This window comes from Cajanus cajan, chromosome 6 (genome assembly GCF_000230855.2).
Source record: "Cajanus cajan strain Asha chromosome 6, NIPB_CcT2T_4, whole genome shotgun sequence".
NCBI classification, from domain to species: Eukaryota; Viridiplantae; Streptophyta; class Magnoliopsida; order Fabales; family Fabaceae; genus Cajanus; species Cajanus cajan.
The window spans coordinates 19,850,955-19,863,039 of record NC_138522.1 but is presented as its reverse complement, the minus strand read 5'-3'; the positions used below and the strand labels follow the sequence as shown (position 1 = coordinate 19,863,039).

At 32.7% G+C, this 12,085-nt stretch overlaps 2 protein-coding genes and 1 long non-coding RNA gene across 3 annotated transcripts; 1 reads left to right on the top strand and 2 right to left on the bottom strand.

Moving 5' to 3' along the window:
- Positions 1-574: 574 nt before the first annotated feature.
- Positions 575-4,003, top strand: LOC109792891 (3-ketoacyl-CoA synthase 11). Its single transcript, XM_020352345.3, has 2 exons — positions 575-885; positions 2,185-4,003. The coding sequence occupies exons 1-2, from the start codon at positions 593-595 to the stop codon at positions 3,722-3,724; spliced, it is 1,833 nt and encodes a 610-aa protein (XP_020207934.2). The 5' UTR covers positions 575-592; the 3' UTR covers positions 3,725-4,003.
- Positions 4,004-5,211: 1,208 nt separating this feature from the next.
- Positions 5,212-6,621, bottom strand: LOC145958596 (uncharacterized). The gene is made up of 4 exons (XM_083076100.1): positions 6,343-6,621; positions 5,734-6,263; positions 5,592-5,638; positions 5,212-5,323 (listed from the first exon to the last, which is right to left on the bottom strand). Exons 1-4 carry the CDS (start codon positions 6,619-6,621, stop codon positions 5,280-5,282), a joined length of 900 nt encoding a protein of 299 aa, XP_082932226.1. The 3' UTR covers positions 5,212-5,279.
- Positions 6,622-6,629: 8 nt separating this feature from the next.
- On the bottom strand, positions 6,630-12,085 carry LOC145958995 (uncharacterized). The gene is made up of 3 exons (XR_014434593.1): positions 11,067-12,085; positions 10,803-10,886; positions 6,630-6,737 (listed from the first exon to the last, which is right to left on the bottom strand). It is a non-coding gene; the product is annotated as an uncharacterized LOC145958995 (long non-coding RNA).

Sequence of the window (12,085 nt, the reverse complement as noted above, 5' to 3'; positions counted from 1 at the left end):
GTTTTTAGTCCTACAAATTTAAAATAAATTTGTTTTTGATCTCTCAAATTTAAAATTATTATTTTTAGTCTCTGTAATTTCAAAAAAAATTATTTTAATTTTTATATTTAAATTTTGTTAAAAAATTTATGAAATATTATTACATAAAATTTACCTATTGGTGTTCTTATTAGTAAAAATATCATATTAAATCTAGTTGATATTACATAACTATCTTAATTAATCATTTTCAAATATATTATTAGTGACCTGGAAGACTAAAATAAATTTTTGAAAATTATAGAAGTTAAAAATAATAATTTTAAATTTAAAAAATTAAAAATAAAAAAGACTAAAAACATATTTAAACTTAATAAATTATATTTAAGTTTCGTGCATATATATTAATGAAATTTATATTTAAATATAAATACATAATCATCGATGTGATATTAGATAAGAAAAAAAAAAAATTGTCTTTTAAAAAATTGGAAGGCCAAGTAGAAGAGTGGGTGGAGGGAGAGAAAGAAGAAGAACCGTTGGATTGAACGCCGAGGAGCGAGCGTGATGCAACGGTCAAAGCAGGACTGCGCCGCCCTTGAAAAACAATGTGATGATGAATCATTACGCGTTCCCAACCCCAATGCCGTTTTGTTTCACAACGTTCTTTCGAACTCACTTCCCTCGCTCGCACCCTTCTTTCCAATGCCTCCCTATATATAGGTCCATTCATTTTCAGATTTTATTTGCTCCCCCTTTCCTTTCGCCCCTCACTCTCTTTCTCACCCAACATTTTCATTTCCCACCGCTCATTCCAATCTATTTATTTCTCTCTCTCCAATCTCCCCTCTCTCTTCATTTCACGGCCCACATTCCCCATTTCTCTGGTGTCTTTGGCCTTTCAAGGTACATTCTTTCTCGCCAGATTCATCTCTTTTTTTATTTTCTACTAGCTAAATATCGTTGTTTACTCGAGCTTTGGAGATATCGATTTCTTGATGCCAATGAGTGCCTCTGTTTTTTTTTTTATTTTTTATTACAATGGTGTTTAATATGTACACATCCATTTCGTGTGAAATTCGGATCTGGGTTTACGCCTTTTGAACTTCGTGATTTAATGGAGGGATAGATAGAAGCAATTTGATTACACTAGGATGTTTGAAAAAAAAAAAAAAAAACCTAGGCTTTGGCTTTGTCCTTTACTATTTGGTTGACTTTGGTGAAGGCAACGGAATTGTTGCTAGGGACTTTACTGTGTCATATCATTAAGTTATACAATCGTTTCACCATCTGTATGTATAAATGTTCATGTCAGTCTCATGTTTTCATAAATTAGAGTAAACTACCCTTTTTTAAGCAAAAATTGATACCTGAAAAGGATTGCTTTTGGGACTTTATTGTATCTTTACGTTATAATTTGTTATGTATAAAAGGAGAAAACTTAGCTATGGTACTATAGGTTGTGTTGATGTTGGTCTTCCATCCGAAATGGAGTTATATATATATATATATTAATGAGACATGTATTAAATAAAAATACATATTATATGACACACCTAAGAAACTGTAACTAAGTTTTATTCTTTAATAAATTAGAGAAAGCAACCTTTTTTTCAAGCAAAAAATGATAGCTGAAAAGGATTACTTTTGGGACTTTAATCCAATCCTTACATTATAATTTGAAATATATGAAAGGACAAAACTTAGGTACACTATTATAAGTTGTGTTGATATTATTCTTCAATCAGAACTGAAGTTTTATCCTGAAATATGTATTTCGGGTAATAAGTTTTGTCCTCTATGAAATTGCTTACCCTGTATTTATATGCATAAATGCTCATGTCAGTCTCATATTTTCATAAATTAGAGAAAGTAACCTTTTTCTTAAGCAAAATTTGAGAGCTGAAAAGGATTATTTCAGGGACTTTATCATATCGATTCATTGTAATTTCTAATCTATGAAACTGCTTCACCTGTATATATATGCATTAAGGCTCATGTCAGTCTCATATTTTCATAAATTAGAGAAAGAAACCATTTTTTCAAGCAAGAATTGATATCTGAAAAGGATTGTTTTGGGGACTTTATTGTATCGTATCATTGTAATGTGTAAGCTATGAAACTGCTTCTCCTGTATCTATGCGTAAATGCTCAATTTGATCATATCAAGTTATCTTATATAGCCAAATGTATTTATTTGAACAGGAAAAAAATGGCAGAGACAAAACCAGACACACCGTTGATGCCACCATCATCACGGAACCTTCCAGACTTCAAGAAGTCCGTGAAATTGAAGTATGTGAAGCTTGGTTATCATTACCTTATCACACATGGCATGTACCTCTTTCTTTCCCCTCTGGTGGTGCTGGTTGCAGTGCAGCTCTCATCCTTCTCCCCCGAAGATCTTCATGACATTTGGGACCACCTACAATACAATTTGATATCCGTTATTCTTTGCTCCACTCTCATTGTATTCTTGTCGACCCTATATATTATGACTCGTCCTCGACCAGTGTACCTTGTCAATTTCTCATGCTACAAGCCCGAAGAAGCTCGCAAATGCTCAAAGAAGATATTCATGGACCAGTCTCGGAAGAGTGGTTTTTTCACAGAGGAAACTCTTGAATTCCAGAGGAAGATTCTAGAGAGGGCAGGCCTTGGGGAGGACACTTACTTTCCAGAAGCTGTTCTCAACAATCCTCCCAACCCTTCAATGGCAGAGGCAAGAAAAGAGGCCGAGCTTGTTATGTTTGGTGCAATTGATGAGCTGTTTGCTAAGACTACTGTGAAGCCTAAGGACATTGGAATTCTGATTGTGAATTGCAGTCTCTTTTGCCCCACGCCATCGCTTTCAGCAATGATTATCAATCATTATAAGCTCAGGGGGAACATAAAGAGCCTCAACCTTGGTGGGATGGGATGCAGTGCAGGTCTGATTTCAATTGATCTTGCTAAGGACCTTCTCCAAGTCCACCCCAATTCCTATGCACTGATTGTTAGCATGGAAAACATCACTTTGAATTGGTACCCTGGGAATGACCGATCCAAGCTTGTTTCCAATTGTTTGTTCCGTATGGGAGGGGCTGCAGTTCTGCTTTCTAACAAAAGCTGTGATAGTAGAATATCCAAATACAGGCTGGTTCACACCGTTCGCACTAATAAGGCTTCTGATGACAAGTGCTTTGGCTGCGTCATCCAAGAGGAAGATTCCAATGGCAAGATTGGTGTTACTTTGTCAAAAGATTTGATGGCAGTTGCAGGTGATGCTTTGAAAACCAACATCACCACATTGGGGCCTCTTGTCCTTCCAATGTCTGAACAGCTCTTGTTCTTCGCCACATTGGTTGGGAAGAAGCTTTTCAAGATGAAGATCAAGCCTTATATTCCAGATTTCAAGCTGGCTTTTGAGCACTTTTGCATCCATGCCGGTGGCAGAGCTGTGTTAGATGAGCTGGAGAAGAACTTGCAGTTGTCCACTTGGCATATGGAGCCATCAAGGATGACGCTTTACCGTTTTGGAAACACCTCCAGCAGTTCTCTTTGGTATGAATTGGCTTATACAGAAGCCAAAGGGAGGATCAGGAGGGGTGACAGAACATGGCAGATAGCATTTGGGTCTGGATTCAAGTGCAACAGTGCAGTGTGGAAGGCGCTCAGGACCATCAATCCTGCCAAGGAGAAGAACCCTTGGATGGACGAGATTGACAAGTTCCCTGTTGAAGTTCCAAGGATTTCGCCCCTCTAAACATGCAGTTTGAAGTATTTTTGTCAGTGTTAGGTGGTAGCTGGTGAAGTGGTGCAAGGGGGATGAGGCGTAGGTCTGGCTTGTGGGATACATTTTGTTTGTTATTAAATCTAATTTAGTCAAGGATTGGTGCAAGAGCTTTGGACTGCTTGGTTTCTTAGCAATCTATTGTTCTGTGGTAGTGAAATGTAATTACAATCCTATTCGGGGATTTGTCAGATACATTTACAATTCTTTCCCATGTTGAAATGGAAAAAAATTCATATATTCTTTTAGTTATCGACTTGTTTTTGCGTCTTTACTATGTTCATGTGCTACTAGGTGCGTGTTTGAATTTTTGTTCTACCTAGAGACATGCATTTCAGTTTAAATGTGTGATAATGGGTATTCAAACACATCCTGGGTGCTTTTTCTCTTAATGACAGTCGTGGGCTACCAGTTGAGGAAACCCTGTTAGTGTTACGTTGCAGAGGTTCAAAACAGACAGGAAAGGCCTTTGAATTTAAACAGCACCAATGTGCCAACCAGGGGAAGGTAGCCTAGTATTCTAAGTGTGTTTGGAAAACCCTTCAACATTTGTTGAATGGACCTTTTGTTAAAAAAAAGCTAAAGCAATTGGGGGAGTTGTGGGGAGTTACTTTTCTCGTTACATTAAACATAATTACAAAACAAACACACCCTAATCAGTTGCCTTAGGACACCCTTTTATTCTGAGGTTCATTTTTTATTTTTTGCCGCATTATTTAAGAATTGGAAGGTATGGTTATCACTGCAAACATAAAAGTCTTTTTCCATTAATGTAATCCTCTGGCTCAGGCTCTAAGTCCTTACAGAGCCGTCATTTAGACAGAAGACCTTTTTAATAACTTCACTAATAATAAACAGTTTGGTCCTAAAGCATTATCTTTTCTATTATATAGTACCTAATAAAATTATCCAAATAATCTTTATGTTGTGTTTGGATAAATCATTTCTAAAATTCAAGGAATTTCAAATTCTTAGAATTTGAATTATTCTCAATTGAATTCCCTTCCTTTTTCAAATATTTTGTTTGGATAGAGCATTTTTCAATATCTTATATTTCAATTATCTTGTTTGGATAAAGTATTTCAAATTCTATCAAGTATAATTTTATTTTTAAATATTTATTAAAAAATTAAAGTTTTAATATTAAATTATATTAAAATATATTTAATAATTGGAAATTGATTTTAATATTAGAAAATTTTAATTAATTCAAAAATAGTATTAGACATTATATTTAATCAATTTTTTCTTTATAAATTTTAAAAATATTTTAAATTCACAACATATTTAAAAACTTCAAAACACCATTAACATATGTAAAACAATTAATGTACATTGATTCATGATACGAAATAAATCTATTTTAAACTAAGAAAAAAATAATAAGAATCTTTAACTTTGAGCATAGGTGGTTCAAAATCATAATATCTCATACAAATTTAAACCAAATACTAATGAAATTTCAAATGTATTTTATGTCCATATTAAAATAACAAAAATAAAAGATAGTTTGTCGAAGATATCAAGATCACTTCAAGTCCAAAGATTTTCTCCTCCTCATAGAAGCAATGCCTACAAAAGAATAAAAAAAATAACAATAATAATAAGACCAAGGATCAAAACTCAAATAACAATACTTCTTTTGTTATCACACTTTAAATTTACACAAGTATATAATATATGATAAACTACAATAATATGTTAAGCATGAGTGTTGTCTAAAAATAATGAAAAGCCACATGGAACGTGATGCAAAACTTAAACATTAAATAATGGTTTAGATTAGTTTACAAATTGGATTTAAAAAATGGTCAGAAATCAAGTCAAATAACTAACTGACCTGATGATAAAATCCAAATATTCATGGAATGCATAAAAGCTCCAAACCTGAAACATACAAAATACATGAAAAAGTTAGAAAGCTAACTTGCAATAACTAATCAAATTAATTAAAATTAAGAAGTTATGAAAAAAAAAATTACATCAAGAAATGTGTGTTAAAATATAAGGCCCCTTTTTTTTCAATTGGAAGAGCTTTCACAATTGCTAACTGTTTTGGAGTGTCAGATAACCATTTAACAGCTTTGGCCCATTGATGTTGATTAAGGTTTGGTATCAAAGCTGCTTCAGCTAACACTTCTTGAATAAAAGCATCTTCATCAATCGTAATATCAAATGCTTGAACAAGTCGCTTTAATGATTCAGCCACTTCTTTCAACGAATTAGCTATTCCATCTTTTTCTCCTGTCTTTCTCCTTTGAGATTGTGTGCTAGTAGAAGCTGAAGATTGACCCCTTCTTTGAGTAGTAGAGCCAGGTTCATCTAAATATATGGTATCACTAGCACCCTCTAAACCTAATTCCCCTTCATTTATTTCTCTGCTCATGACCTCATCAGCATCCATAGCAGTCTCAGCTCCATGTCCAGTGGCTCTATCTTTAGCACACAAGTCCACTATATCATCCCAGTTTGCAATCACCTTGAAACAGAATTGTCTTGCTTCTCTATGGGCCTTGAAAACAAAAGAAACAAGTCTGTAATAGGAAAAAAAATTACATTGCTTTAAATAATGATAATATAAAATTACTTACATTAACATACTCATTCCAAGCATTTTCATTGTCAACTGTAATCATGTGTTTTGTGCCATCCCAATCAAATCCACTTTGACTGAGGATGTCACTAACAACGCCATACCATGATCTCCAAAGTTTGATACGATTTTTTACATTTTCCCAAGTGACCTGGATTTTGAAGTTGGTAGTTAACATTACAGCTGCAGCATTATATGCTACCCTTTTCCAAGCTCCATCACTCTTGTTGCCCAAACTTCTTTGATCTTGTAATACATCAGCTAATGCACGTTCCATCTCCAAATTCCATGTGAAATAACTTCTTGTTTCCTCGTTACTTCTTTCTGTCATCTTTCGTTTTCCCTTCAAGTTCGCTTTGGATGATTCCATTGAAGTTAATACCACTTATAAACCTACACATAAAAAATATCATATACAACCCACAAAATTAACTTGATAAATCTAATGCATAATTCTAGATCATGTAAATATTTTTTTGTAAACAAATGGAAGCTATCAAAAGACAATATTTCAAACAAAGTTTTCTTCAATCTAGTACATAGAAGTCCATCAAGTACATAACAAGAAGTCTTTAATCAATAGAAATTACATAAAAATAAAAAAAAAATCTCCCTAAGCAATGTTTCTTCTAACTTGGTAGTTAGCAAACATATTCATTGCTAATGTATCTCGAAATCTTGTCCATTCCTCAGTAACTTGAATAGTTGCAACCTCGTCTATAACATTGTTTTGAACTCTTTCAATTTGCTGGTTGGTTAGCTCCTCATCAACAATAGATAAGAGCTCCAAGTCTTGAACCTCCAACAGTTGATCAATTTGTTGCTCGTCTCTTATATAATTGTGTAACACAAAGCAAGCATTAATAATTCTAATTTGTGTCTTTATATCAAAAAATGAAGGAGTTCTTAATATACTCCATCTTTTCTTCAATATTCCAAAAGACCTTTCGATTGCATTTCGTGCACTTGAATGACGAAGATTAAATAACTCCTTGAAATTTTGAGGGGTGTTTCCAATCCACTCATTTAGATGATATCTAGTTCCTCGATATGGTGCTAAAAATCCTGGACCATTAGTATATCCCGCATCCACAAGAAAGTACTTACCTACAATTTTTAAAAATGAAAATCACAACCTAGAACTAAGATAAAATAAATAAAATACTATTTACATGATATATTACCAGTTGGAATTTCAAGTTTATTTTGACGACGTAAACCATCTCGTAATACTCGAGAATCTCCTGCTGACCCTTCCCACCCAGGTAACACATAAATAAACCTCAAATCTGGACCACAAGCGGCTAATACATTTGTAGAGACATCACCCTTTCTATTACGATATTTAGGCCTATCTTCAAAAGAAACTGTTACCGGAATATGTGTTCCATCAAGTGCTCCAACACATTTCTACAAAGACCATAAGTTTATTCACATATTTAGTTTTTCAAAAAGGTTTATTTTTAAGTTTGACTAGCCTTACAATTGAAAAACTTACCTCAAACCATCTCCATTTGTTTTCACCTGGAGCTTCTAGATAGGTATGAAACTTCAAATAGTCCTGACTCACTTTCATTACAGCTCTTAAGACATTATTAAATTGTCTACTTATTGTTTCTTTAGATCTACAGTAACTAAACTGCACTACTCTGTACTTTAGGTTGTGAGCAAGAATATGTAAAAACATTGCCACCGCTTCAGTTATTGGAACATTTCTTGTTCTTACTAACCCCCCTCTTTCTTGTAAAATTGTACAAAACTTGAAAAATGCACTCTTACTGAGCCTTAACTGTTCAATGCAATCTTTTTCCGTCCCTCTATAAAGACGATTAAGAAAACTACGCCGCTCCAATTCCCAATTATGGGATGGTTCCTTAACAAAATAATTTTTATGGTACCATGCTACTACACTCATAACCATATAAACCACATAAGCAACAACCAATATGGTTATCTCCTTGAACTCTTCTCTTTTACGTTTTCTTGAAGTAATTCTGGTATTAACTAGGCTAACATCCATTTCTTCTCAATCTACACCAAGTGAAACTAATATAAGAGAGAAAAATCTAAAATAATTAAAATGAAATATAAAATAATTTCAAAATATATTATATATATGTCAAGTTCTATTACATATAAATTCATAATAGTTCAATATACAAATATTAGCAATGATAGGTAATTAATAAATGATATCATATTAACTTTATAATCTGATCCAATTGATTGTAGATATGGACTCAAAAATGGCAATCCAAGAGCTTCAGCTGCCAAATAAAATGCAATACAACTAGTCGACTATTAATACTACTACTAGAATGATTTTTCCTATTTTGAAAAATAAATCAAATCATTATTATATTTTTTACAATGGCCTTGTGGACTTTTTTTTTTCTTCATTCTTCTAATTAATAATAATAAATATTAAAAAAAAGATTGACTGCACATGTGAGAAAGCAGTATTATGTGAAGATAGTTTTCTTTCCTAAACTCCAAACAAAAACTAGAATCATGGATGGGTAAGAATGTAATTCAAGTACGGCCAAAAATATATTATAAAAATAATAGCTACTACCTTTTACAACTAATATCTAAAAGATATTGACTATCCATGATCCTTAACGGTCTCTTGTCTTGTAATGATAATTTTCTTAAGGAAAAAGATATAACTATAATAAGAGTAACACTGTAAAAAAAAAAAAGATATAACCAACAATTTTCTTATTTCAGTAAATGACTTTGTTATATCCATGTAAGCAACTCACCTAATAAGATAAGGCGTTCAATTTATGAATGTGAATTTCCTGGTCTTTTCAAGGAAAGTGTAAAACATAGAGCTTACTTAAGAATAGGTGATAGACATTTTCCAGAGAAGAAAGGAAACAAAGATGAGCCTATGTAGCAAATCAAATAGGTAACCTAAGCATCACTGACAAAAGATTAGTTTAACAACCATCTCCTTTGCTCACTGGAAAATATAAAATCCCCATGTAGAATCACAAAAAGTAGAGCCCTTTCCAAGAATTTCTCTCTAAAGTGTCTATGGAAGATGACTGTCATTGAATTAGAAAAATTGCACACAAGTCTCAGATTAATAATAGGTCCTCAAGATATGCTGCTCATCATACAACCAGCCAATCTGAATATTTAAATAAGTTTCACATTTTTAAAACTCAAACAAACAATGACATAGTCAACCCGATAAATACAATAGGAGATGGTCAAAGAATGGTATAAAAATTTATTAAGATATGCCTATAGGCCACCGACAAATAATCAACATCAAGACATAGTACTATGTCAGTCCCGGATTGCGGCACAAAGCCACCAACCCCAAAAATGAGACAACATAAGGTAATATAAAGAAAAAACAATGCATTAAAGAAAGAATCTCAAACAAAACATAGATCCTACTTTCCCATCAACATAACACACCCCAAAAATAGAGAAACACGTTTCAGTGTTTCACAGCGTGTAGGTTTGGCCACAAAATCTTATTAGTGTGCCATGGGTTCGCCAAATGGTTCATGTCAAAGAGAGAAGAGACTAGTGCCTGTTTCCCTTCAAAAGGCGTGAGTAGGAAAATAGGTTCAGATAAGATAAAACAAAAGGCATGAGTAGCAGTCATTAATGGCTGCGATAATGCCACAATTCATTCCACTCCAAGCATGACACTAAATTGTGATGCAACCTGCTCTGTATAGAGACACACCACCGCTCCACAACCCAAGAGTACGGTTAAAAATATATTCATTAGTTGTGAGTTTTCTATTTGAAATGGACTAGGCGCTAGAAGCCTAGAACATGGCTCTTATCAAGATGGTCATAATAATCAAACGATAAAAATAAAGCTACATGATTAAATTCGTTGCAGAATATCACAAATCCAATTTATTCTCACTTATATTGAACAAATGTCATCCCTCAACTTCCAGAACAACAAAATAATAAGACCAATGCTAACAACACATAAATAGTGTAGAGGCAACATAGTATTTAGTAGTAACTTGTATGAAGTGAACATAGAATTTAGCAAGGTAAAGCCACAACCACAAATTTACAGAACCTAGTCAAAAGCTATGGTTAGAGCTAGAAGGATAAGAAATTTACATTATACAGACCTTGCACAATTTTCTTACAACTAGTTGATGGGATGTTTCATATATTACTCATAGGAAGGGGGAAAAATTTGTCAACAAAAAACAGACAAGGACTTGCTCCAAATGATGCTTTAATCAAAACACTATACCATAAATTTAACAAAACATTTGAGCAATTAATAATAATTCAATGGCAAAATCTATCATATCCCATTCAAGGGAGAGAAAAAAAAAGGTAACAGCGACCATAATATACAAGAAACAACTACAACATAATAACTAAATAATCCGGATCCTAAAAATCTATCAGGATAAAACAACTGGAAAAACACATAACAAACCAAGTTTTGCATTGTACCTCTAGAGAGACTGAAGGACCAATTAATGGAAGTTCTATACTTTAGGATATACTGGTAACCTCCTCAACCTGCTTGCTTTGATACTGCACTGACATTTGCAGACAAATATCGTAACAAAACAGAGAAATATTAATTTGTGACAAATGAATCAATGTATGAATTTACTGAAATAAAACATGGAACTGCAAATAAAACCCTAGATTAATGCAAATTCAATAAAAACTAAAATATAACCCTAAAATTGAAAGAGAAGAAAAACTAACCTGAGCAAATGGAGAAATCAAGGATTGTAAGTTAAACAATCACGAGCAAGAGGAAAATCTAGATTATGAGCATGCGGGAGAACGAAAATCGCAAAAGAATGACGAGTACGAGCAAGCAAGAAATCGAGATCAAGATCAGGAATGAGCAAGAGAACGTGAATCGGAAAAGAGAAAGAACCGCTAGAGATGATCACGAGTGTGAGAGCGAAAAGCCAAATCGCAAGTGTGAGAGTGAGAGAGCCAACCCCGAACGTGAGAGACCCATCCGCGAACGTGAGAGAAGCGGCGTGCGAGACTGAGACCAAGGAATTTCAAATTCCTCTCTTTTTGGTGGAATTTCAAATTCTATTAATTTTAGTTAATTGAAATGCTTCATAAAATGAGAGATTTAAAATTCTTTTTAAAATACTTTATCCAAACAACATAAATTAAAGTAAAGTATTTTAATTTCTTTAAAAAAATGAATTACCTCATTAAAATACTTTATCCAAACACACTGTAAAAGTATTAAAATTCATGTTATTCAAATATCGAAAAATCCTTTAAATTGTTTCTTTAACGTTTGTAAAATATAACAATGTAAGGATTAAATTGACGAATTTTCAATACTTTATGAATTATTTATATAATTTTATTACTTAAAAACTAGTTAAATGTGAGAATAATAGTTGATAGATCTATTTGGATTTAATAATTGGGAATTAGGATAATACGTATGACTTAAGTTAAATTTTGTTATTGTCACTGTAATTTTTATTAATAAAAAAAATATTCGAGAGATCAAATTAATAGTGTGTTTTGCATATAATTATAAGACCATATATATATATATATATATATAAATAAAGAGGGTTATAATAACATTGGCATAACTTTTATTAAGTATTATATCGTTTAATAATTTTATATTAAATGTTAATTTTGTAAATCTAACCGTTAGATTGAAAGTTCTTTACTCTTAGATCATATATACAAAATTTTATCTTAATCCAAGATGATTTGATACTTTATTCTTATAA

Bases quoted from the DNA above. Each gene is read 5' to 3' on its own strand.
- LOC109792891 (XM_020352345.3), top strand. From the start codon at position 593: ATGATGAATCATTACGCGTTCCCAACCCCAATGCCGTTTTGTTTCACA. The intron at 886-2,184 runs GTACATTCTTTC...TTATTTGAACAG, and splicing joins GGTGTCTTTGGCCTTTCAAG to GAAAAAAATGGCAGAGACAA.
- LOC145958596 (XM_083076100.1), bottom strand. From the start codon at position 6,621: ATGGAACGTGCATTAGCTGATGTATTACAAGATCAAAGAAGTTTGGGC. The intron at 5,639-5,733 runs GTAATTTTTTTT...TGTATGTTTCAG, and splicing joins TTTAACACACATTTCTTGAT to GTTTGGAGCTTTTATGCATT. The intron at 5,324-5,591 runs GTCAGTTAGTTA...ATTCTTTTGTAG, and splicing joins TATTTGGATTTTATCATCAG to GCATTGCTTCTATGAGGAGG.